The sequence below is a fragment of the Schistocerca gregaria genome, chromosome 2, assembly GCF_023897955.1.
Source record: "Schistocerca gregaria isolate iqSchGreg1 chromosome 2, iqSchGreg1.2, whole genome shotgun sequence".
NCBI lineage: Eukaryota > Metazoa > Arthropoda > Insecta > Orthoptera > Acrididae > Schistocerca > Schistocerca gregaria.
Genome location: NC_064921.1, coordinates 912,385,978 through 912,410,654, shown reverse-complemented (window position 1 = coordinate 912,410,654; position 24,677 = coordinate 912,385,978). Strand labels below are relative to the sequence as shown.

The 24,677-nt window shown below is 37.9% G+C and overlaps 1 protein-coding gene across 1 annotated transcript in view; it reads right to left on the bottom strand.

Annotated features, from left to right (window-relative positions):
• The window catches only part of LOC126335346 (structural maintenance of chromosomes protein 4-like), a 298,803-nt gene that overhangs the window by 6,599 nt on the left and 267,527 nt on the right, over window positions 1-24,677 (bottom strand). Inside the window, 3 exon segments of the mRNA XM_049998531.1 lie at window positions 1,238-1,470; window positions 10,936-11,118; window positions 19,621-19,794. Coding sequence (XP_049854488.1) covers window positions 1,238-1,470; window positions 10,936-11,118; window positions 19,621-19,794 — 590 coding nt within the window.

Sequence of the window (24,677 nt, the reverse complement as noted above, 5' to 3'; positions counted from 1 at the left end):
GATGAGTGTTCGCAGCAACTACGTCAGTCATTGTTACAATGGAGAACAATGCACATGTCGATGTAATCTCCTGGTGAAGTTACTTCACCGTGTGTGGCTTATGTCGATATATGTTATCTTTCACAGTTGCCCACAAGTAAAAGTCCACAGGTGTTAGATCTGACGACCATGGAAGGACATCCAGGAAGGTTCGTACGGCTAGGTGGTAGTGTGGTGGCGCCCCATCCTGTTGATGGAAGACCTCTTCATCAGCTCCATAAAGCACACATATACCTGGCAAAATTGATGTGCATAACATTTCCAGCTACACTTCTCCTGTGACAGTAGCATAAAGAGAAAATGTCCTATTAAGTCCCTAGATGATAGTCCACACCACACACAAACCCCTGGTTGATTGACCACTTTTCCACATAAACATGCAGATTTTCCAGTGCCTAGTACACACTGTTATGCTGATTCACGGTTCCATTAAGTTCTAAATTGTGCCTCATCACTCCACACAACCTTTGCCACAAATTGTTTGTCATCAGTTACCATTTGCTGATACCATATGCAAAATTGCATTCAGCGATCAGAATCGTCATCATTAATTGCGTGTAGTAACCATGGAATGTAATCTTTCCACTCTGCAACTTTTGGAATTCTTCGTACACCTGTACTGCTAACCTCCACTTCAAACACACATTGCGTAGCAGACTTCTGTGGAGAATTAACAAACGTTTCCAACACGAGAGCTGATAAATCAGAACTTGTAGCTGTATGCTGTCTTCCTGATCTTCCTTTGAGAATATCACAAATAGTCCCATGCAATTCAAACTTGTCAATGATGCAGTTAATTGTTTGGTGGGTTGGCACTTCTGTTTCAATCTCCCACCTCCACTGACGTTGCACTTCAATGGCATTAGAGAACTTGAAAAACCACTTCACAACACATTTTTGTTGCTCAAAAGTCAAGTGTGCTCCAGCCATCTTGTTTTCTCAATACTGAGATGAAAGTACTAACATCTGTTGAGCCAAAGCCCATACTACAACACACTCTTAACTCAAATCGAACGACAATATTGATATCTCGATAGAGCCTGACGAAGAGTGTAATATTTTTTGGTGGACTGTGTATTAAAGTTAAAATTCTGAAAAGGAGTTTGGCAGAGTTAATACCGGAATATTAAAATAAGGAGGCTCTAAATAACAGATCACAGTAAAAGCAATGCAATTTTATATGGCATAACTTCCTTACCTGTATCCAATTCCTTCAGTAAATGGGTCCCTTGAATCAACCAACTCAAATTCTGCTTCTCCTCCTAGGGAGATAAGCTGATAGATCTCTTTGAGTTTCACACAAAGAAACCGGAAACCATTCATAAATCGTACAAAACGTTTCTTCCAGCGTAATTCAAAGCACTGTTGTAGTTCATCCCTCTTAGCAATGATTTCTTTATATTCTGAATCTAGTTGGTGAAATTTTTTTTCCTGGTCCAACAGATTGAGAAAAATTACACAATAAATTAATGTACATACAGACTTATGGATTATGAAAATAAGTTATGAACATACAACACAATATAAAGTTAAGTCATTGAAGAATGGCAAGAATTGCACCAAATGTTCTAGTCTGGGGGGGGGGGGGGGGTGGGGTGCACAGAAAGAAAAGACAAGATGAAAATGCAATAATGGTAGTACTCAGCCACAGTGTTATTGCTCTTGGGCATTATTGGAAAAGTGTGGGGGGATTCTAATAAACAAGTACAGTGGTGATGAAGGAAAACACATCTCACTGTCAATGCTTTCAGTTCAGTTTTGCATCAACTCTGGTTACACACTGACTCATGATACACTGACGACTTGTCCTCCCTCTCAGCTACAATAATACTGTGGTAGACTAATACTGGAAAAGTTAGAAGGTGCAGTCAGTAAGCTAAAGTTACAGGAATGACAGACTGGAAAAAGGAGCAAGTTATAGACAAAGTAGAATCATGTAGGTGAAAGAGGGAAAATAAATGAAACAGTAGTGCAGAGAACGATGAATCAAATACAAAAAAACAGCAAACCATTGAAAAAGAGGAGCTTAAACTAACAACCAAAGCAAACATCACATGTTTTTTTTCGGTCCTGCAAGAGTTATTTAAATAGTGGTTTAAAGTAACTGTTACATTAATTGAAATCAGCAGTACTATAGTTTAGTTCATGAGGGTCTCAACAGTGTAGTTAGTTTTAGTGCACGGGCTAATGTTCCTGTGTATGTAACCTAACTATAAAAGATTTGTTGGCATGGTGAGCTTACCAAAGCTAGTCGCACAGAAAGAGCGTACAATTGAAATCGCCATGACTCAATCACCTCAGACAACACCCGCAATTTTGAAAAACATCTTGTTTCTGTTGAAAAGCAGTTTCATCAGACATTCTGAGTATTATTCACACCACATCTTGAGTTCATTTTGGTTAGAGAAACTTTGTCTCAACGTAGTACAGTTGCAACTGCTTGGGCTATACTGATCTTGAATTGAATCAGTTGTTGCTACCACAATGAAAAGTCTGTATCAGCAAGCATCCCTTGCAAAGACGAATATGTTTTTGTTTGTGCCAAATTTCACTCAGAGATTTAGTTTTGACTGTGTCAAGTCTGGATAGAAGAGGGGGTAGGTTTTGATCGGACTGGTCCTTGTGATTCAGATGCCTGGAGATAATAGGTGATTCATTGGGTGATTTTTGTTTCTTGTTAGTGAAATGTCAAATGGCTGGCAGGAGAGTTGAAAACAGTACCAATGATCTGACGTACATCATTGTAACAAGCTTGGGAGTCACATAATAAGACAGCAAAGATGTTGTGATAAGTGTTTCATTTGTGCTACAAAAATGAATCTAAAAAGTGTGATGATGTAATTGGTCAAATTGATATGTAAACACAAAAGAAATGACAATATGTAGAGAACTCTAAATAATTTGATGTGATACTGCAATCACAGCAGTTTAATTTTGTTTCTTATTTGTTTATTGTATTTGTGAGATATGTTGTACTCACACATTCACACAAAAACATGGGAATTTAGAAGTATTAGTTATGCAGGATTTTGATGTTTATGTTTTTATTCACATATATGTACTGACTTTTTGGTATGCAAAGGGTTACAAATGTTTAACTATGTTTAGCATAATTTTTGTGATAGAAGATGCTGCCACGTAAGTTATTGTTTTCTTAAACTGTTAATGTGTTTAAAAAATATGAATATAATTTTGTGGGTATATTACAGACAGTGTTTGGTGCTACTTGCTAAAGTGAATAACATCTCCAGCTTCAGAAAACAGTTAATGATATATTTACTGAAGCAACAATGACTACCATTGGCCCTGTACACACAAGTTACCGTGTACACCCTCCTTTTCAACCCTATCTTCCTCTTTTTCCAGTCTATTTAAATTTTATTTCCTCCTAACTTGTTATATAAAAACACATTTATGTTCTACACCTCTAAATTCTTTTTGTATCTGCCACTATTATTATTATTATTATTATTATTATCAGCAGTAGTAGAAGTACTGCCAGTATTAACTTTTTTAGTGCATAGTCACTATTATTTACTTAAACTGTCTCTACAGACACTCAAATCAATTAAATACTACGTGTTTGCCATATTCAGATTGTTATTTTATAGGTAACTATGATGCATGTGTGTCCTCTCTCTCTGTCTGGAGTAGCAAGTGGAAGTATAGAGAGCAAGCCTGTTGCTGAAAGCTGAGGAGGAGTGGAGGCCAAGCCAGACAGAGCTCAGTAGCCACACGAGTATCACAGTGTCATAAATAGATGGCAAAACCCTTTGAACCTCAGTGATTGGCAGACACTCTGACTATGAAAGTTACCATGATCACAGGACAGCAGCTAGCAGATAAGCCCATATTCTGGCCATCGGACACACGGCCACTGGTGTGAAACATGGAGGCATAATCACCGAGGCAGAATTGAGTGTCCAAAATAAATATCAAGTAAGATTAAACCCAACAACAACAGAAACCAACTATATACAAAGAATCCTGTTACATAGTTACAAAGACAAAAGTAAGATGAATGCTTGGGTGAAAATGTGCCCTTGATTTGAAGAATAGTTTTTAAGTTATTTCATGTTAAACATATTGTGAAAAACATGAACTTTGAAAATTGATATCTCATCACCACCTTAAGCGATTTTCACAAAGTGTCCATGGATAGGTCTGACTAAGCACTATTGGTCTATCATAGTATATTTTTTATGAACATTACCTATTTTGAATTATATGCAAGAATGTGCATTCCACGTGTGACGATTCACTATTCACATAAATAATAGATGAAACATTAAAAGCAGCAGCGACATTACTGAGTAAACATAGACAAGAATTTATGAAGGTTCTTGGTTTTAACTGTTAACAATATTAGTAATGACACAAGCTATTTAACTTAGAGAAACAATATTAGTAATGACACAAGCTATTTAACTCAGAGAAAAAACACGAACAGCAATAGAAAGCTGAGGAAATTTATGTATTTTTGATGTATGATACGTGTATATGATATTAAATCCCTAGTCTTTAAGTAAGTTGTGGAAGTTAGACATGTTTGTGTTTGACTCATGTCAAAGTGCGGGGGTTAAAAGGGGTCAGCCATCTTGTGAGGAACACTGTTTAGTTGGCACTTGTTTAGAAGTGATTGAGATCTAGGACACACAGTACGTATATGCAGCAGTAGGTTGTGTTTCTAATGAGTCGGCATTTTTCTAAGTGTTGAGTCTGGGCTGGAATTATTTGCATGTGTCAATATTTTTCAGCTTGTGGACTTAAAATATTTCATGTTAGGCAAATAGTCTGAACTCTCAGACTTTACTGGGGTTGTTTATGCGAGTGATTTGCACTTAGAATCAAGTCAGTTTGCAACTGTGGAACTTTAACTTTATACTTGCACTAAATGAACTTTGATTATTTTTGGAGATTTTTTCCAGAAATTTATGTGGACATGAGATACTGCTCCATTCTGTTAAAGCCCTTGCTAAAACATTCATTAGTTCAACAATTATTAACCTATTGTGGATGTTACAGTAAGTTAAACTCATTTTTCTTAAAAATTTAAAATGTTGTGAGTAGTCAACATTCTTTTTCACCACAATCTCCAACATTTATTTGAACATTATGACTAGATTTTTATTTCATTTTATTTATTTATTTTTTGCAACAAGAGTGTTGCTTGGCCCCTAGATTGTAGCACCATAAACACTTAAAAATCGAACCACGCATTTGGAGGCATTATAAACAATGATTTTCTAACCTACAATTTATTATTCATGCATTTGCATAGGGGTGCTCATGTGATAGAAGTTTACTGAACAATTATTTTTGTGGTACCAACAAAATAGTCACAAGTGTCAGCTTCTCCATTTTTATCCATACAGTCACAAGATGCTCTGTGAAAGAGAATGAGCAGAAATAATCAAAGGGCCAGTCACAAAACATTTTTTCTACTGTCAGCTCACCTTATTATTAATTTAACTGGTCTCAGAAAATTGAGGTTTTACTACTGTCAGTTCAGGCTAGTTACAAGTGCTGCTCGAAAAAAAGATCAGAGGGTGACTAAACTGTGATCAGTCCTTTAATGGCTGTCGCACAAACTTAATAGTGTGAGAGAAGTGCTAAGAAAAAGTATTACTGAAAAGGGGTCTCACAGACTTAAAAATGCAAGAGAAGATTATTACTGAGAAGGGAGGCTGCTCGTGAGTTGACAAACCAATTTATATAACAATTTAAGTGTTTATGATGCTACAAATTTCACAAATTTTGTAATATGATAAACTGCTCCAAGATATGAATTATTTTATTACTCACTGAAGTAAAAACCACAGTTCTGTCTGAAAAATTTATGTACCATATTAAAGCAGCAATGCAAACTGTTTACCTGAGCAGGGTGACAGCACTGTCCTGTTACACCCAAGAAGCAGCAAGGTAAGAGTGTACACTCCAGTATTTTTACAGGTGGAGCTCAGTCACACATTACATATCTGTATGTGCCACTGACTGAAGTTCCCGTGTGGAACCAGAGAAGAAACAAGAGCATGGATGTTCACATTGCTTCACTGGTACCAATTGTGAAAATATATTCCCTGGGGAAGTGGCTATTTTTCATAGCTGTCTGTTGATTCATTGTCTGCTCTTTGAGTTGCAGATAATAATGCTGACTGTTTGAATCTATGCCAGATTACTTTATTAGATTTTCAGTTTTCTCGTTCATCAATATTTCTCTCCTCCACTAGTCATTACACACATTTTTGGTATGACATACTGTACATCTAGTATTCTAATGTTACAACAGTAGAAATTAAACAATGGAAAATCCAGGGTGGAATGTAACAATATTATGAAAAGGATAGTTGCTACTCACCATACAGGGGAGATGCTGAGTCGCAGACAGGCACAACAAAAAGACTGTCACAATACACACACACACATGATTGCAGCCACAAAGTATGGTTTCAGCTGCCAGAGGCTGCAGTTTTGTGTGTGTGTGTGTGTGTGTGTGTGTGTGTGTGTGTGTGTGTGTGTGTGTGTGTGTGTCGTCTATTTTTGGCAAAGGCCTACTGTCCTTGTTGGTGGAAAGCTAATATTGTGACAGTCTTTTTGTTGTGTCTATCTGTGACTCAGCATCTCTGCTATATAAACATTAGAAATTAATGCCACCACAGCAAAAGCAAACTGACCGCATGGTCTACTGGTTAGTATTTTTGGCAAGTAACAGTGAGGTCACAGGCTTGATTCTCAGTGGCGACCACAAATTTTGTTTCTGGTGAAAAGGTCTGGAAAGAGATCTACGCAGCCTTGTGAGGCCAACTACTAAGCGACCTGAATACAAAATGTAGTACTTGCTGGTTACTACACCTACCGCCCACAGCGGACATAAGAGTATGGTGGGTCACTATGGCAAGCTTACCATGTGCCAACATTCAAATGTTGTCCCTGCAAGTGATTCAAGCAGTCTCCATAAACAGCTCGGCCACTGAAAGCCATCACCAGATCCTCAATGTGTGCGCAGCACTACATCAGCAACAACTGATTTACTTAGAGCCCTCATAAGAGCATGCAGGGGTCCTGAACCCCTCAGTTGTTAAATATGTTTGAGATGTTTAAAATACATTTGAGGGTCGAATATTCGTGTGTTTTGGATTCTGTGGTTTTTCTGCCATTCAGATCTACTGTGGAGGCTTCACTTAGGTCACTTCTGCTACAATAGCAGGCACTTAAAGCTGTGTTGGAATAGCTATTGGCTACACTGACCCAGCTCATGGAAGGGCAAGGGATGTTAGTGTATGGGTGGGGAGAGAGACAAACACTGCTGGTGGAGTGTGCAGGGACTAGACTGCCAACAGGCACAGTGTCAAGAAGTTGTGGGGCAGGGAGGCAGGGAAAAAATAAGTAGCAAAACAAGGAGAGGAGCAGGGAAAGACACGCAGATGCGTTGGCAGGGGACTGCAAATAAACATGGTGGGAGATGAGAATGGGGAGGAGATGATAATACAGAGGGGGTGGAAACTGTTGGGAGGAGGGTGTGCGAACACTATTTTAACATAGGCTGAGGCCAGGATAATTACGGGAACAGAGAATGTGTTGTAAGGATAGCTCCCATCTGCGCTGTTCAGAAAAGCTGGTGGTGGAGTGAAGGCTCCAGATGGCTTGGGTAGTGGAGCAGCCACTGAAATCAAATGTGTTATGTATAGCTACATGTTGTGCCACAAGGTGATCTACTTTGCTCTTGGCCACAGTCTGACAGTGGGCTTTCATCCTGGTGGACAGCTGGTTGGTAGTCATACCAGTATAAAAAGCTGTGCAATGATTGCAGCAGAGCTGGTAAGTGACATGGCTGCTTTCACAGGGGGTCCGGCCCTTGATGGGGTCCTGTGACACGCCTGGAATAGGAAGTGCTGGGTGGGTGGATGGTACAGCTTTTGCACCTGTCTCTCCCACAGTGATATAATCCTTGTGGCTTAGGGATGGACTAGAATGTTGTGGAGGTTGGGTGGGCAATTCAACACCATATTAGGTGGGGTGGGAAGTATCTTCGGTAGAATGTCTCTCTTTTCAGGTTGCGATGATAGGTAATCAAAGGCCTGGCAAAGGATGTGGTTCAGTTGTTCCTGTCTGGGGTGGCACTGGGTGATGAAGGGGACACTCCTTTGTATCTGGTTCTTGGGGGTGGTGGGAGAATTGGGGGTTTAAGGGGAAATGGCATGGGAGATCTGTTTGCAGATTAGGCCTGGGGGATAATGCCTTCATGAGACCCTCAGCATATTGAGCAAGGGAGTTTTGGTCACTGCAGGTACACTGAACCTCGGTGGCCAGGCTATGTGGGAGTGACTTTATGGTGTGAAAGGGATGACAGCTGTCAAAATGCAGGTGTGGTTGGTGGGTTTAATGTGGACAGAGGTGTGCATGAAGCCATCAGAGAGGAGAAGGTCAACATCTAGGAAGGTGGGATTCTGGGTTGAGGAGGACCACGTGAAGTGAAAGGGAGAGAAGGTGTTGAGATAGTGAAGGAATAAAGATGTTGTGCCTTGGCCCTGAGACCATATTATGAGGATATCATCAATGACCCTGAACCAGGCTAGGGGTTTGGTGTTTTGGAAGGCTAGGAAGGCCTCTTATAGATGTTTGTGATGGACAACTTGTGTCACTTTGAGCAATAAAATGTTCTGAAAAGTATAAAGGCATATTTTTTACTCAATTCACTTACCATGCTAAATGGATTATACATCTAAATGGTCCAACTTCTGGAGCAATATTTTGTGATCAACATAATCAAACACCTTAGTTAAATCAAAAAAGATACCTAACATTCAAACTATTTTGATTTAATCCATCCAGTACCTCACAGAGAAAAGAGAACATGGCATTTTCAGTTGTTAAACAACTTCTGAAACCTAACTGTACATTTGATAGCAAATTATGTGAAATAAAATGATCAATTATCCTTACATACGCAGCCTCTTCAATAACTTTAGCAAACATTTAGGGCATAGAAATATGCCTAAAATTGTCTTCATTATCCCTTTCTCCCTTTTTATAAAGCAGTTTTACTACTGAGTACTTTAATCATTCAGGAAACTGACCATTCTTAAAGAAAAAATTACAAATGTGACTACATAAATGGCTAACATGTGCAGCACACTACTTTAATATTCTGCTAGGCACTCCATCATATTCATGAGAGTCCTTCGTCTTCAGTGATTTAATTACTGACTCAATCTTCTCCTTGTCAGTATCACAGAGGAGTATTTAGACATCAATCTTGCAAATGCATTTTCCTAGAGAGTTATATGATCCCCTGTTTTTATTTAATTCACCAGTAATGCCAAGAAAGTGACTGTTAAATACTGTACATATATCTGACTAATCAGTAACAGAAATATTTTTACTACAAACTGACTTTATATCATCAACCTTGTGCTACTGATGATATACTTCCTTCATGACTGACCATATGGTTTTAATTTTATCCTGTGAATTAGCTATTCTATTTGCATAACATGTACTCTTTGCCTTCCTAATAATATTTTTAAGCACCTTGCAGGATTGTTTGTAATGAGCTACTGTAGCTTGACTGTGACTACTTCCCGCTTTGTTCTACATGATATCCTTATCCCACCAGTCAGCCACCCAGGCTGCCTTTTAATGCTAGTACCCTGTTTAGAATGTTCTAATGAAAAGCAACTTTCCAAGAGTATGAGAAATGTATTAAGGAAAGCATTATACTTGTCGTCTATATTACCAGTACTCTGAACATCCTGTCATTCTTGTTCTTTAACAAGGTTTAAAAAACTTTGCATTGCTGTTGGATTAGCTTTTCTACACAGTTTGTAATGATATGAAACATTTGTTTGAGCACAAAAACATTTTAGTGTTAAAATTTGTGCATCATGCTCTGAAAGGCCATTCACTCTTTTACTAACAGAATGCCCTTCTAGTAATGAAGAATGAATAAAAATATTGTCTATGGCCATGCCACTGTTCCCCTGCACCCTGGTTCGAAAAAAACACAATCTGCTTCAGATCATATGGATTTAGGAGATCTTGCACACCACATATAACTAATTTCTAGTACTTCCTATAAAGTGAACCAAGAACACTTTCTAGCTTGAGCAGAAATGCTCTGAAGTCAGAGTTCATGGACCTATAATAATAACAATTAGAAGTTTAGTTTCATTAAATTCAACTGCCCCTGCACAACATTCAAATACCTGTTCAGTGCAGTGCTGTGATACAGCTATGGACTCAAATGGAATACTGTTTTTACGTAACAGTCCCCCACTCCGCAATGAACTCCTTCTGCCCACCATTCACAACTGATACAAGAAGGGAAGGACAATGACAATACCAACATATGCCACAGAGATGAGAGTACAGATTCAGATACTGAATCTCAAACTTTCTCAAATGATAGTTCCTTCGTCAGGCAAAAATGGCAACCATGAAAAATTCGAACATAACAGCCACACTTTAGTACTTGTGGATGCTCAAGGTTATTTCTGTACCTGACAGTAATAACCCACCAAGAAAAGAAATCACTTTGTGCTGGAAAATATACAAACAAACAAATAAGTAAAAATATTCAACTGAGGTTTTATTTGGTAACATGCAGCAATGTAGTGTACCTGCAAAGAGTAACATCATAAAATGTTGGAGCAATAGCTTCGTGATAATAAGGATAAGGAAGGAATGGGTCACTGGCTTATTGCAGGAATCAACACAGTATTTGCCAGTGTCAAAACAGGGAATCAGAAATGTTGGCAGCTGGTTCCTCTTAGATATATGTATATTCTTTGTCAGATATTTTTTATGGAGAGTTACAAACACAAAATCACTTAATGTGTGACTGTCATTATGCACATGCATGGTGAAAAGACTACCTAATATTAGTCATAATCTTACCTTCTGGATGAACTCTTCAATCACTGCTACATTTACAACTTCAGAACCAATTCTGCTTTTTAACACTGCAATGTCATTTTCCAGTTTTGCCTGGTTTATGTACTGTAATTCATCTGACATAAGAAGGCTAAATTCCTCTTTGACCTCTATACCAGGAATAACTTGTGGCTTTAATGACTTTAGCTAAATGGAGAGCAAATGATTGCATTACTTTATTTCAGTCAAAGTGGCATCTCGTATAAACAAAAGGACACAATTTTATACAGCAACATCAATCAAATAGAGAAGCATTACATTCAAACAAAGGAAGATAGATTGGCCAAAGTTTATATTCAAAAGATACCCTCATCAATTCAGCCAAAATAAAATACACATCAAAAAGAATCATAGGAAGCCTAGCTTTTGAAACCACAATAGCAGAGAAAGAAGTTGAGGGCGTGAGGGCAACCAGGGGTGAGAAGGTCAGATCACTCAGAATACAGAATTAAAATGAACACAAAATGTGCTTGGAGAAATGGTGTCAGAAATCAAGGGACTAGGAGAGGGTGGGGAAAGGGATCAAAAGATAGGTATACATACAGTACAAGGAATGAGCACAAAATGGAAAGGTGGATGATTAACACAGATTTAGTCTGGAAAAGGGGAGGAATGGGATGTGATGAAGACCTATTCATGATCTCTGAAATCCAGGGAAACTGATATTAAGTTGCATTAAATGGGCAGCTTTACGGCTCAATAAGTACAATGCTTAACTGTGTATATGGAGTAAGTTATATGTGTCCAGACTAGAGTTCTGTTTCTGACATTTATGCATGTTCAACATTGTTCAGTGCATGTAGTTCCATTTATGTCCAATATATACGCCAATTTAGTCATTTTGTTCATTTGGAGCAACTGTATTTGACTTCCCTCATGCTCATTTGAGCATCTCTTGCTCAAATGGCCAGATTACTTGCTCGAATCGCCCGACCATCTTGGTGAAAGAGGGGAAAACCATTTATTTGATTTTAATGCTTTAAAAACACTTGAAGGTATGTAAGACTACACCACACTGTATTATGAACTTATTTTTTCATCAAAAGCCTTACTTTCCTTGTGGGAAAAGAAAACTGCTATTTTTCATTTTACATGATTTCTTAGTTCCATAACTCTTCTCAAGTGATTTTGAAGAAAATAAGCAGTTATAAATATGATTTTTTCACACCTGATAGTGTGAAATATTAGCTTCTTAATAAACCATTTACCTTTCCCAAAGTCCTAACAGTCATACAGTCATTGTGAAGTGGTGCTCTTTGTTTAGCACATGCACCCGATTTACAAGTCTCATGCTGAAAAAGAGTGATAGCATGCAATTTACTGATCTCTCTGATATTGACCCTACACCACTGGGAGAGAAATATAGCTACAAAAGAGTTTTTGAAATGTTAGTCACACTGACATCCGTCATGTTTCCCAAGTTAATGTGAGTTATTAAATGGCATCAATGCAGTGAGCGCAAGGTGACGGAGTTCACGCAGGTTTAGTGTAGTGCAGGAGAGAAAGACAAATAGCTAGTGAGCAGTGCGGGTCTATTATCAGACTACTGTGATTTTAATCCCACATGTTCAGAAATCTCCAAATACAACCAATTTTCACCATCAGTGGTGAAAGATTACACTGGAGAATCACCTGCTGTGGCCTTACAGTAGCCCACACATTATATTATTAAAGCAATTAATTCTTGTCCGTTTCTTATGACACGGGAAAAATATTCACCAAGCTCTTCCTGCATCTCCCTTTTCAAGTGGATGTTTTAGACCAATCCTCGTCGCTGACTAGTAAGCCATTCAACATACCAGGTAACTGCTCATGAAGTCAAAAATTTCTCTTCTATGTGAAGTAGATAAGACACTAGTTCTTTTTCCAACTCTGCACATAATATAAGTTTTCTTTCAATTTTCCATGAATTTTTTTTTAAAGGAGTAATGTTGCTCATGGCACGTTAAATATTTTAGCAGACATGTCTATATAGTTTTATTTCTGATTGCACTAGTTTTCTGGTCATATTCATTTTCATCCCATTTCCTTCTTTTTCCCTGTGGGATGTTTTGTGACTGTTCTTGGCAGTCTAAAATGGAAACGGCACAGGTTATAATGTTGACAAAGTGGCCCAAGATCTGCCTATAGCCCAAATTTAGACTATACGTAAGTGCCCAAATTTAAAACTCATGTTCTAAGCAAACCACAACCTCATGATGTGTAATTTTTTATCTGAGAAAATGGCAATCAACAGTCTGCAGCAGAACTAAAATCACGATCGCTTTGTTCACAGTGATTAATGCTAACCTTATGAGCAAACTCAAAACAGAAAAAAATCAGTTTCAGCACAAAAAGCAAACTGTATTTCTTTCTATCACTGGTTCCCTGAAACTGACCTTAGCTTAGCTAGACGAGCTGCTGCATTACCAACCGATGAGCAGGCTTTGTTGGCTCTTGGTTGCAGAATATAGGTGACATTCTTTTGTCATTCCAAATGACAAAAGAATGATAGGAAGAAAAATAATACAAATACGACAATGAAAATGAAGCAGCAGACAATTAGAAAGAAAAACATTACATTTAAACTAATTAAGTAAATAAAAATAAAAGTATTTTGATTAAATTTACAAATTTTAATTCACTACCTTTGGCAAGATTTGAACCGATGAACTTCTACATGTGAGGCTGATACACATTCCATTACACTATACCACAATGTCAGGAGAAACAATTATATTTATGACTGTGGTGCTCCAATCGTAATGTTGAAATTGCAACCTTCAAAAATTCGGCTTCATACAATGTCATGCAAAAATTATCTAATGTAATGATAACTGTATATGTGATACTAAATAATGTCTTGCATGTAAATGTGTGTGTGTGTGTGTGTGTGTGTGTGTGTGTGTCTCCTGTTTTTGGTGTGGTTATCATGTGTGATGAAATACAAAGTAAAAGTGTCGGACCAATGAATCGGAATCCAAACACATTAAGAACTAATGATAGACATGGAACTGGAAGTAAAATGACCAACTGTTGTGGCATGGTGAATGGTTTAGGCATGATGCTGAGCAGTCTGATTCGAAGAATCCAGTTCCAGTGCATGAAGTATCAACTACCAAGTAACTTTAATTGGACTATATAGAGAAGTATATTCATAAACACAACAACTGTATGGAAGGATAATGAATGTGTACATGGAAAAGTTTTCAGATGGTTGAGATGGAGTTTATGTTTGTTCACAATCACATGCGACAATGAACTGATATGATGATTTTACAGAACAAGTGATGAGGTCCATGAGACTTTTAACTGTTTCTGCAGCAGTGGACACTTACATGCAGGAATATATATGTACAGCATATCTAAACTGTCAGTATAGTTCCATCAGCTGGAGGAAGTATATCAAAAGAAACACCAGTCTGCAGCCACACAGAACCTGCAGACAAATCAGAGCAACGAGCGCGCCATGCTGGGCACCCCCGCCCCACAGCAACTAGTCGGACCTCAGCCTGCCTGCACCAAACATTCATACTTGAAAAAGCCGTGGTTGAGTGGTGCATGTTCGAGTCAGTATGAGCAAGCAAAATCCCCAACCTGCAGACCTCCAGTCTTGACCTTTCATAGTTGTGCATTCCTGTAGTCCACATGTGGGTTTGCTTACGAAAGTTTTTGTCAGCACGGGGGTTGAGATACGTGACTGACAGTGGATGTGTAAGACATATGTAACTGGCCGCTTTCTTATCTGCCAATGAATCACTGACACATAATAATTCCAAGCTCTTGTACAGTTCTCTCTGAACAACCAAGACCGCCACACTGCAAAACTTATCTTGTGTCATTGGAGTTCTTACACCATTATTAGCCATTTGACATCAAATGCTGGATAATGGCCACATCTACAATTTCCCATGCATTGCAGTATTCATCTATGCACTTCCTGGTGGCTCTTGCACTTTTTCTAATGTCATCTATCCATGTTCCATCAGACTGTCATCTCAGCCTTCACTTTAGTCTTCGTAATTCCTTTGTACATCTAACAACCATGTGCCTGGTTACATGAGCCATTCATTTCCATTTCATTTCCATCAGTCATAATTACATCATCCTTTTCAATCTATTCTCTGATCCATTTGTTTATTTTCTTATCTCCCATAATTCCCTATGTGCATATCTCCATTAGTCACTGGACAGCCCTCTGGTTTTGAATGATTTCTGCAGTAAACATCCAGGCTTCACTACCATAAATCAAAACTGGTGATACACAATAATTGTGAAATTGGCATTTCATGCTCACTGGAAACCTTTGTTTTGAAAACTACATTTAGTTTCACAAAATTAGTCCAGGCCAACTTATTTAGTTCTGAAAAGAAACAACATGTGAAAAATGCACTGGGCTGAGGAAGCACATATGTCAGGGGCTCACATAATGGGCAGGAATGCGTAACTCATACAGGCCAACAAACACCACTTTCAGCACAAAGTTATATTTTTAAAATGGCACATGTAATTTTTTCTATAGAAATGAAACTAGAAGTACAGTTACAGATGGCAGACTTGGTCTCAATGTTGTAAAACTCACACAGTCTGAAACATTAAACTTCAGAGGGCAAGGGTTTCCTGCACTGTCCTGCAGCCTGCTGTCAAGGGTTCACACAATGGGCATGAATGCACAGTCCATAAAAGTAAACAAACATCACTTTCAACACAAAGTTACATTCAGTTAAATTGCACATGTATGTTTTTTCTATGGAAATGAAAATTAGAGTTACAATTTAGTGATAAGATGTGGTTCTAGTGTTCCAAACACAATTATTAGCGGCATATAGCCCACAGAAATTTCAGCTTTGTGCCTGACATTGAGCACTGAAAACAGCTCACAGATAACCAGTAAAGTCACGTCTGATGAAACTGCAGTGCCTCAACAGACGTTCAAAGTGCTCACCATTTGCATCAATACACTTGTGGAGATGATTAACAAGTAAGTAATGTACATTTTGTAGTGATTGCACAAATATTGCTACACACACACACACACACACGCAGCAGTAATACATTGTTGCATATCCTTTGGTGGTATTGGGGGTCCTGCACGCCAGAGAAAGAAGTCTTATCACGTCACAACAGGGGACTGGATTGGCCCACTCACAGGACTTCCTCATCCTACACATATATTTGGAAACACTGCATTCACAACTTCCTTGGAAACATATGCTTAGTGTGCGGGGCATCCATCATGCTGCAACCATTTTGATAGATGTGTTCCCAATCCCACATACCCCATGAGAAGGGGCAGTGCATCTTGCAGAAATGATGCATACTGCCATCTGGTTATTATTCCCTGATAAAAATAGGCACCTACAATATGGGTGCCAATGATGCCGCACCAAACATTGACATCGCATTGTCGTTGATGAGCAATTGGAGGAAGCCAGAAGAGATTTTGTACAGACCAGTAGTACATATTCTGCAGATTTACATGAGAAGGATTTATGAATGAAGCTTCATCCTTAACAACATTTCAGATAGGAAGTCTGGATCACCTTGCAACTGTTGAAGTGCAAAATGACACAATTCAGTTTGGAGTTCAGAGTCAGTCCCGTACTGTTCTTATTGGAGCAAGATATGACACAGATGAAACATATGACTATGCAGTTCTCCACACGCTACTACAGCTTACTGCAGAACTGCGTGCAACCTGTCATACTCTCACCTCGGCACCAGAACAGCAATTTGTTAATTGATGTGTTTGTACACTGACACTTTCTGGGTGCCCAGCTGATTGTTTCCATGAGACTTGTGCAGATGTTGGAAATGGTACAATGTGAAGAACACATCAGCCTGGGTAGCGTTCAGTATGCACAGTTACAGCTGCAGTTGCATTTCTGTGACATAGCCCTGTAGGCATCCTTTAAAGTCTAATACTTCAAAATGTATGAGGTTAAAACAGTCTACATGAATACTCTGTAATCCTCCTTATGACATGTGGCAGAGGGTATCCCATGCCACAACTACCCATTTCCTCTCCTGTACCACTCAGAAATAGAACGAAGGAAAAGCGACTATCTATATGCTTCCATATGAGCCCCAATTTCTCATCTCTTATAGTTGTGATCCTTGTGTACAGTGCATATTGGAGGCAACAGAATCATTCTGCAGTCAGCTTCAAATGTTGGTTCTCTAAATTTTCTCAATAGTGTTCCTCAAAAAGAATGTCACCTTCCCTCCAGGGATTCCCAATTGAGTTCCTGAAGCATCTCTATAACACTTGCATGTTGTTCAAACCTACCACTAACAAATCTTTGCAGTTCGCCTCTGAATTGCTTCAATGTCTTCCTTTAATCTGGCCCGGTACGGATCCCAAACACTCAAGCAGTATTCAAGAATAGGTCATATTAGCATATTATGTGTTGCCTCCTTTACAGGTGAACCACACTTTCCTAGACTTCTCCCAGTTAACTTAAGTCAGCCATTCACCATTCTACTACAACCCTCTCATGGGCCTTCCATTTCATATAGCTTTGCAACATTACATCGATACATAAATGATGTGGCTGTGTCAAGTAGGACACTACTACTGCTGTATCTGAACATTACTGGTTTGGTTTTCCTAGTCATCTGCATTAACTTACATTTTTCTGCCATTCATCACACCAACTACAAATTTTGTCTAAATCATCTTGCACCTTCCAACAGTCACTCAACTTTGATATCTTGCTGTACATCATAGTGTTATCAGCAAACAACCATAGACTGCTGTCCACCCTTCTGCCGAATAATTTATTCATACAGAGAACAACAGCGGTGCTATTACGCTTCCCTGGGGCACTCCTGACGATACCCTTGTCTCTGATGAACTTTAGCCATCGACGATAACATACTGGGTTCTATAGCTTAAGAAGTCTTTCAGCCACCCACATATCTGCGAACCTATTCCGTATACTTGTACTGTCTTGGGGTACCATGTCAGAAACTTTCTGGGAATCTAGAAATATGAAATCTGAATGTTCCCTTCATTCATAGTTCACAGTATATCATGTGAGGAAAGGGCAAGCTGACTTTCGCACAAGCAGTGCTTTCTAAAATCATGCTGATTCATGGATATAAGCTTCTCCTCTCATGAAAGTTTATTATATTTGAAATGAGAATATGTTCAAGGATTCTGCAGCAAACCAATGTTAGAGATATTGGTCTGTAATTTTGTGGATCCATTCTTATACACAGAAGTCACCTGCACTTTTTTGCAGTCATGCTGGGTGAGAGATTCATGATAAATGCAAGCTATGTAAGGGGCCAATGCTGTAGAGTACTCTTTGAAAAACTGACTTGGGATTCCACCGGACCTGGTCAGTAATTTGTTTTCAACTCCTTCTGTTGTTTCCCTATGCCAGGGATGCTTATTACCACGTTGTCCATATGGTAATCTGTTCAAAGGTCAAATGACATTATGTTGGTATGGTTCACCTGCATGAACAATTTCTTGAATGTGAAATTTAAAACTTCAACTTTTGCTTGGCTATCTTCAACTGCCACAACAGACTGGTCAATAAGTGATGAATGGAAGCCTTAGTCCCACTTAGCAGTTTTACATAGGACAAGAATTATCTTGGTCTCTCTTTTACTAGGGTATGATCGTGGTGGTAGTTGTGTGCTTCATGCGTATATCTTTTCACAGGGGCACAAATCTCCAATAAGCTTTGTTTGTTGTCATTTGCGCATACTCTTATGAACCAAGAGTGCAACAGCCTCTGCTTCCTCAACAGTTTCTGAATCTCATTATTAAAGCATGGCAGGCCTTTTCTGTCCTTAATCCACTTAGAAGGTACATAATTCTCTAGACCAGTGAAACCAAGTCTGCCATTACTAACTGTATCTCTAGTTCTCATTTCTGTAGAAAAAGCACAAACATGCCTTTAAAAAAACCTAACTTCATGCTGACAGTGATGTCTGTTGACCTTTGTGGATTATGCATTCCTGATCATTTTGTGAGGCCATGAAATGGGTGGGCCCTGGCCAATTGCATTTTTAACATTTTTTATCTTTTGGGGAGTGACAGTGTTGACAGTGACAGTGTCAGTATACAATAAACAAAGAACACTGGGTCTAGGTATTATATTTTCCACACAACAAAACTGGTTAAAAAAGAGATGTCACTCTACACAACAATGGTGGAGAGATGTGGTAGAGGGTAGTGGGAGAGAGGAAGGGTTAACAAATGAAGATTGTACATTCTGTGTACTTCAGAGCAGCCCTTAGCAACTTACTGTGATGAAAATGTAACATTATTTTCAGTTAAAAGATACAATAAGGCTGTTTTTAAAAGGAAATAAGATTATTATTATTATTATTGTCATTACGAATCACTACTTTTTTGCAAGATTTGGTTAACAAAAACAGTAAGACAACCAACTTATTTCTGACAGAGACAGCTTTCACAGAAATATTTTTGTTGAAATCAGCATCAGCAGCAATATGTCACATCTGGAAATGGAGAGAGACTTAATCAATCCTTTTTTAAAATAAGTAAAATACTTACTGATGATCCATTTCCAGTTTGTAAAATTGTTTCTCTGTGCAAATTCACATTACAGTACGTTCTACCACACAGAGAACTAGGTTCTTCAGTTTTCACCTGCAGCAATTACAGCGTAGTACAATGAATTGACATACCTTTTTACTCAAAAAATTTATCGTATTTCTGTGCATCTCTGAGGTTGTCTTCTTCTCATTAAGTTTACTGGTTATGTCTAACATCTTAAAATTCAGATCTCCCTCTTCATCAGTGAGAAGTTTTAGGTTATGGCTATGTACAGATTCTTCCTTTTCAATATTCTGTAGTGCTGCCTACAAAAAATATATTTATATAGTTTTTCAATTGATCAAAAAGACAGAGTGCCTTCAACTGAAAACTGTATAATAAAACAAACAAAAATAACCAATACAAATGAACTCTGTAATCTGGAATGAAGAGTTGTTAGTGCTTCTGAAATTCAAAGCTCTAGATATTAACTGAGTATTATGTACGTTAATCACCTACCAGTAATATATCTATATATAAAAGAGTAATAAATATTATAATACATCATCAATGAAGTATTCAAAATATACACATATTTACCTAAAAACATTCATACACGAAGGGTGTCCCATAAGGAACACAACTTTTGAAATGCACGCCATTTCTCTTCTATTTAATTCACAGCACTGAACACTACATAATTTTCATCTTTTTTTTTTTCTGTGATTAGTAATGGAACACTTCACAATAGAACCCAGTATTGTCACAGTGAATACGTATTACAAATGTGGTGAACATTTTGCAGAGATTGTTAGAAAGCTCAGTGGAACATAATGTACCAATAAGTGAATTATGATGAGACTGACTGCAAAAGATGAGAAAATGATTTATTTGAGGACATTAAACCCACAGGCCATCCTCATGTTAGTTATTCTGGGGATAACATTGTCATCATGAGTGACAATTTTGCAGGAAGTCTGATAAAATCTATTCACTGACATTCAGAAGGAGTATGAAATGAATTCTGAATGAAGTTCTGCACCCTTGGACCTACAAAATCCACATGGCACGTAAGAATTGCAGCCAAACAATCCTAAATGTGCTGAGCACTTGTCCTTTGGTGCTTGCAAAACAAAGTGTGGACAATAATTTCATCAAGAAAATAATATTTCCAAATTAGTGACACTTTCCATTGAATGGCTTAATGAAAAAGCAGAATCGCAGAATTTTTGGTGCAGAGAACCATCAGGTAACTATGGATAAGCCATTACATCCACAATGAGGACTGTTTAGTGTGGCATTTGGGATCAGGACATAACTGGACTCCAATTTGTTGAAGATGGTGCCAGAAATGCATTAACAGTAGATAATAACTGCTGCACTATGTTAAGAGAGTTTTTATTGTCTAAATTGGATCGTGTGAGTGCTGAAGAGGTTTGGATTCAACAATATGTTGCAATCTGTCGCACACTGATTGCAACAATCAAGCTTAACACTGAATAATCAGACACAGTTCCCTTACTCACCACTTCTAACTGCCGATACTATTCATAATCCTACTCAGGCCATGTTGTAAATTACCCCTATCACTTATGCCCCATTTTCCTTTATTTCATTTACTATAATTTCTCTTGAGTTAAAAATTTTACTTTGTGTAGTCACAACTGCATCACTCACCTGCTTAGTATCATTATTATATCTTATATGTTTGTAATTTAGAACCTATTAAAGACAAGATTATTTTGTTCAGCCACATCTTTGGAATACATCACCAAAGTTTGTAGTTCAATTACTTACTTCTATATACAACTGTTGTAATTTGTCTATGATTCATTAGTTAAAGGGTCACATACTTTATCTTAGTTAAATAATTTTACATCACATTTAAACTGAAATAATTGCTTTGTTTTATTCCTGATTCTAACATTAACATTTTTCATCTCTGGAAATGGAGATACTCTGTAGATATACTAGTTTAAAATCTTTGACACAACAAAATATCTATGAATGACATACCTATCTTTCTCCCGGTTCATGTAACAAATAATAAATACTGAGGAATATTACACCAGTGTTGTGTGTGTTTCATTCATATGGTATAAAACATTCTATCAGGAGCCAATGGAACAGTCAATCAACACAACAATTAGTCCAATCAACAAAGGAAAATTAGAGGGAAAAATCATGTAAATCCCAATTTTTGCACAGTGCTAGGAGGAAGTATCCTGAACAATAAACTAAAAGTCTTGAACAGTGGGATGTTAGCGTTCGGGTGGGTGCGCATTTTAAGACTTCTTTTTAAAATGTTTTTATCGAATGTCCGCAAAACCACTATTTCGATCAAAAACAGTTCCCAGTACAAAATTAACCTACTTTACATTTCCTACAAGAAAAGGTCCTATCTATTTTTTCTCTAGGACTAATAGTTTTTGCATTGCAGGGGATGGAAAAATTACAGATTATTAAAAATATTGTTTTACCACTATAAAATTAATGTTTATTGTTAAATGAAGTGGGTTACACACAACTATTAAAGGTACGTACTATGTGTAAGTGCTGAGAGCTGTATTACGGGAAAAATTGTGTTCGCGGGGACGTGAGATAGATTGCAAGGGATGACAGATCACTGGATTGTGTTCCTTTATTAAAAGATTGCTTACTTGTCCAAGAATCATTTTTTAGTACATTGTTTGTACATGTGATATAGGGCAGTGGTAAACCTGGTTAATTTATGATACAGTAGTCATTTTGACTGCATTGTTGACATAATCAAAATCATAATAATGCAGGTTGGTGTACCACATTGCTTCTACATGTGATAATAGCACTTATTAACTGAGATAACATGATAAGCACAACATAAACTATATTATGAATTGACAATTAGTAAAATTTGGTACATGAGGTTTACTTAATACAGTGTTCCATAAATTCAGACAAAGAATAGAAGCAATGTTCAAGCGCTTCCTCATTGCTAGTTCGGCAAAATGAAGATCAAGCAGATGATTACCCAATCTGTCTACCCCACTAAGTCACAAGAAGCAACTACAAAGTTTCTTACAAAGTTAAGCCGACCCTACACCACACAACTTATGAACCACTGACTACATAGTGTGCAGAAATGTTTCTTTTCCGAGGAATGCATTATCACTGCATGGACAGTAGATATGAGTTACTAATAACACTAACACAAGAAACACATATTGAAATTTCCCCACACTCATCTACACTGCTAGAGGGGAGTATGGCAACTGTAGTGTTATCCTGGGGAAAGGCAACTTCCACCATTACGAGTGCTGTTCGATTTTCAGTTTACACAGAGAGTATACCTCTCAAGCATTTCTTGTCCAGTGCCCTTACATGAGCACAAAAAATTAATTCACTCAGCTCATGTTTATAGAATGGTGTTATTTTCAGTTCATCAAATGAATACTTTTTTGCATACATTCAGTGAGATTTTATGTAAAATACATTCCTGTAAATAATGGATGGGAAGTGTTTATTTTGTAAATGTGAGGGATTGCAGTCATAAGCATATTGTAATGACATGCCATTTTGCTGTAGTCTCTTGGTAGTGAATTAATGACAGACCAGAAAGTTACTGCACATCTCTCACAATTAATTCAGTTACTGGTAGACTGAATAAATTTCTTCCATTCGGAAATTGGTGGCACATGCACAGGGGGTTACTCTAAGTGGAGTCACTTACCACACATTCACAGTACATCTTTCAAGATGGATTTGAATATGTCTGATGGAATGGGACTGATCATACACAAGTCTGAAAAAGTAATCTGCTGCAATGAATTGCTTGCCTTACATTGTACTCTCTGAAGTTCTGTAACAGGTAGGTGACCTTCTTCTGTTATAGAGGTATGCAATTTAAACCTCTGGTCTCTTCAGATGTTGGGAGAGCTGAGGCTGGGAAGATGAATTTCATACACCTCACGCTTTGAAAGAATTTTAGACAGTGATAGTGGAGTTGTCAAATGCATAACCAATAGACCTACATTGTCAAATAAATACTGACAGTATGTTACACCTGGGGCAGACTCTTCGGTGTGGTAGACAGTTGACAGTTCCAGTTGAGGTTTTTTACATAATAGCTCAATTAGCAACTGCAAATAAGTACTCACTTAATAAACCGAATATGACTCCACTATACAAACAAGAGCTCAATGAAGCCAAGTCTACTCTCTTTGGAGAACTGGACAGGAAATGCTGGAGAGGCACAGTTTGCATGTAAACTGAAACTGGGCAGCGCTCATAGCATTGGTATTTGCACTATCTGGAAGAACACTACAGCTTCTATACAGAACGACTACAAAACCGTTTCCCCTTTAGTAGTGTAGAGGGGTGTACAGAAATTTATGTAGATTCTCTCCATATTCGTTTCTTGTGTTAGTGTTAATGCATTTTGTGGGGGGAAAAAATATCCACCCGGCATGCCATAAGGCACACAGTGGACAGTCAGCATAGCTTTGTGGGACACCCTGTAGTTGCCTTTTGTGACGTAGTGGTGTAGAGAGTGTGTGGAATTATGTGCTCGATCTTCAATTTGCAGACCTACGAAGAAAGGCAGTACATGACCACAATCCAGCGACTTACCTTCCCTTGAGCTTCTAACACACACATATCCCCCTTTACCCTGCTACACCCCTGAAACACAACTGATTCCTCAATACAGCTCTTGGCACTTCGGTTCGGTACACATATTTAATATCTGTTTTTAAAACCACTTCATTTAAAGATAAACATTGATTTCATACAATTAAAATAATATTTTTTAATAATCTGTGATTTTTCCATTCCCCTGCAACATGGAAACTATTAGTCCTAGAGAAAAAATGAATAGGACTTTTTTGTAGGATATCTAATGTAGTTTAATTTCGTACTGGGAATCATTTTCGCTAGAAGCTGCAGTTTTTGAATTATCTGAGAAAAATATGAAAGAGTGACCCTTCAATGCCCTTCTTATCCCAAAGTTCACATTCGACTGGTCAGGATATTTACTATATTGTTCAGGATGTTTCCTCCTAACATTGTTCAAAAATATGGAACTATTCATTTTTTCCCCCAACTGCTACAGGGCACATACCTCATTGGGTGATTTCTTGCAATGCTGATGTGAACGGACCAACCAAATCTTTTTACTTGACACCATATGATTTCTTTCTGAGATGGCATTTCAAATTCCATGTGTAGACCA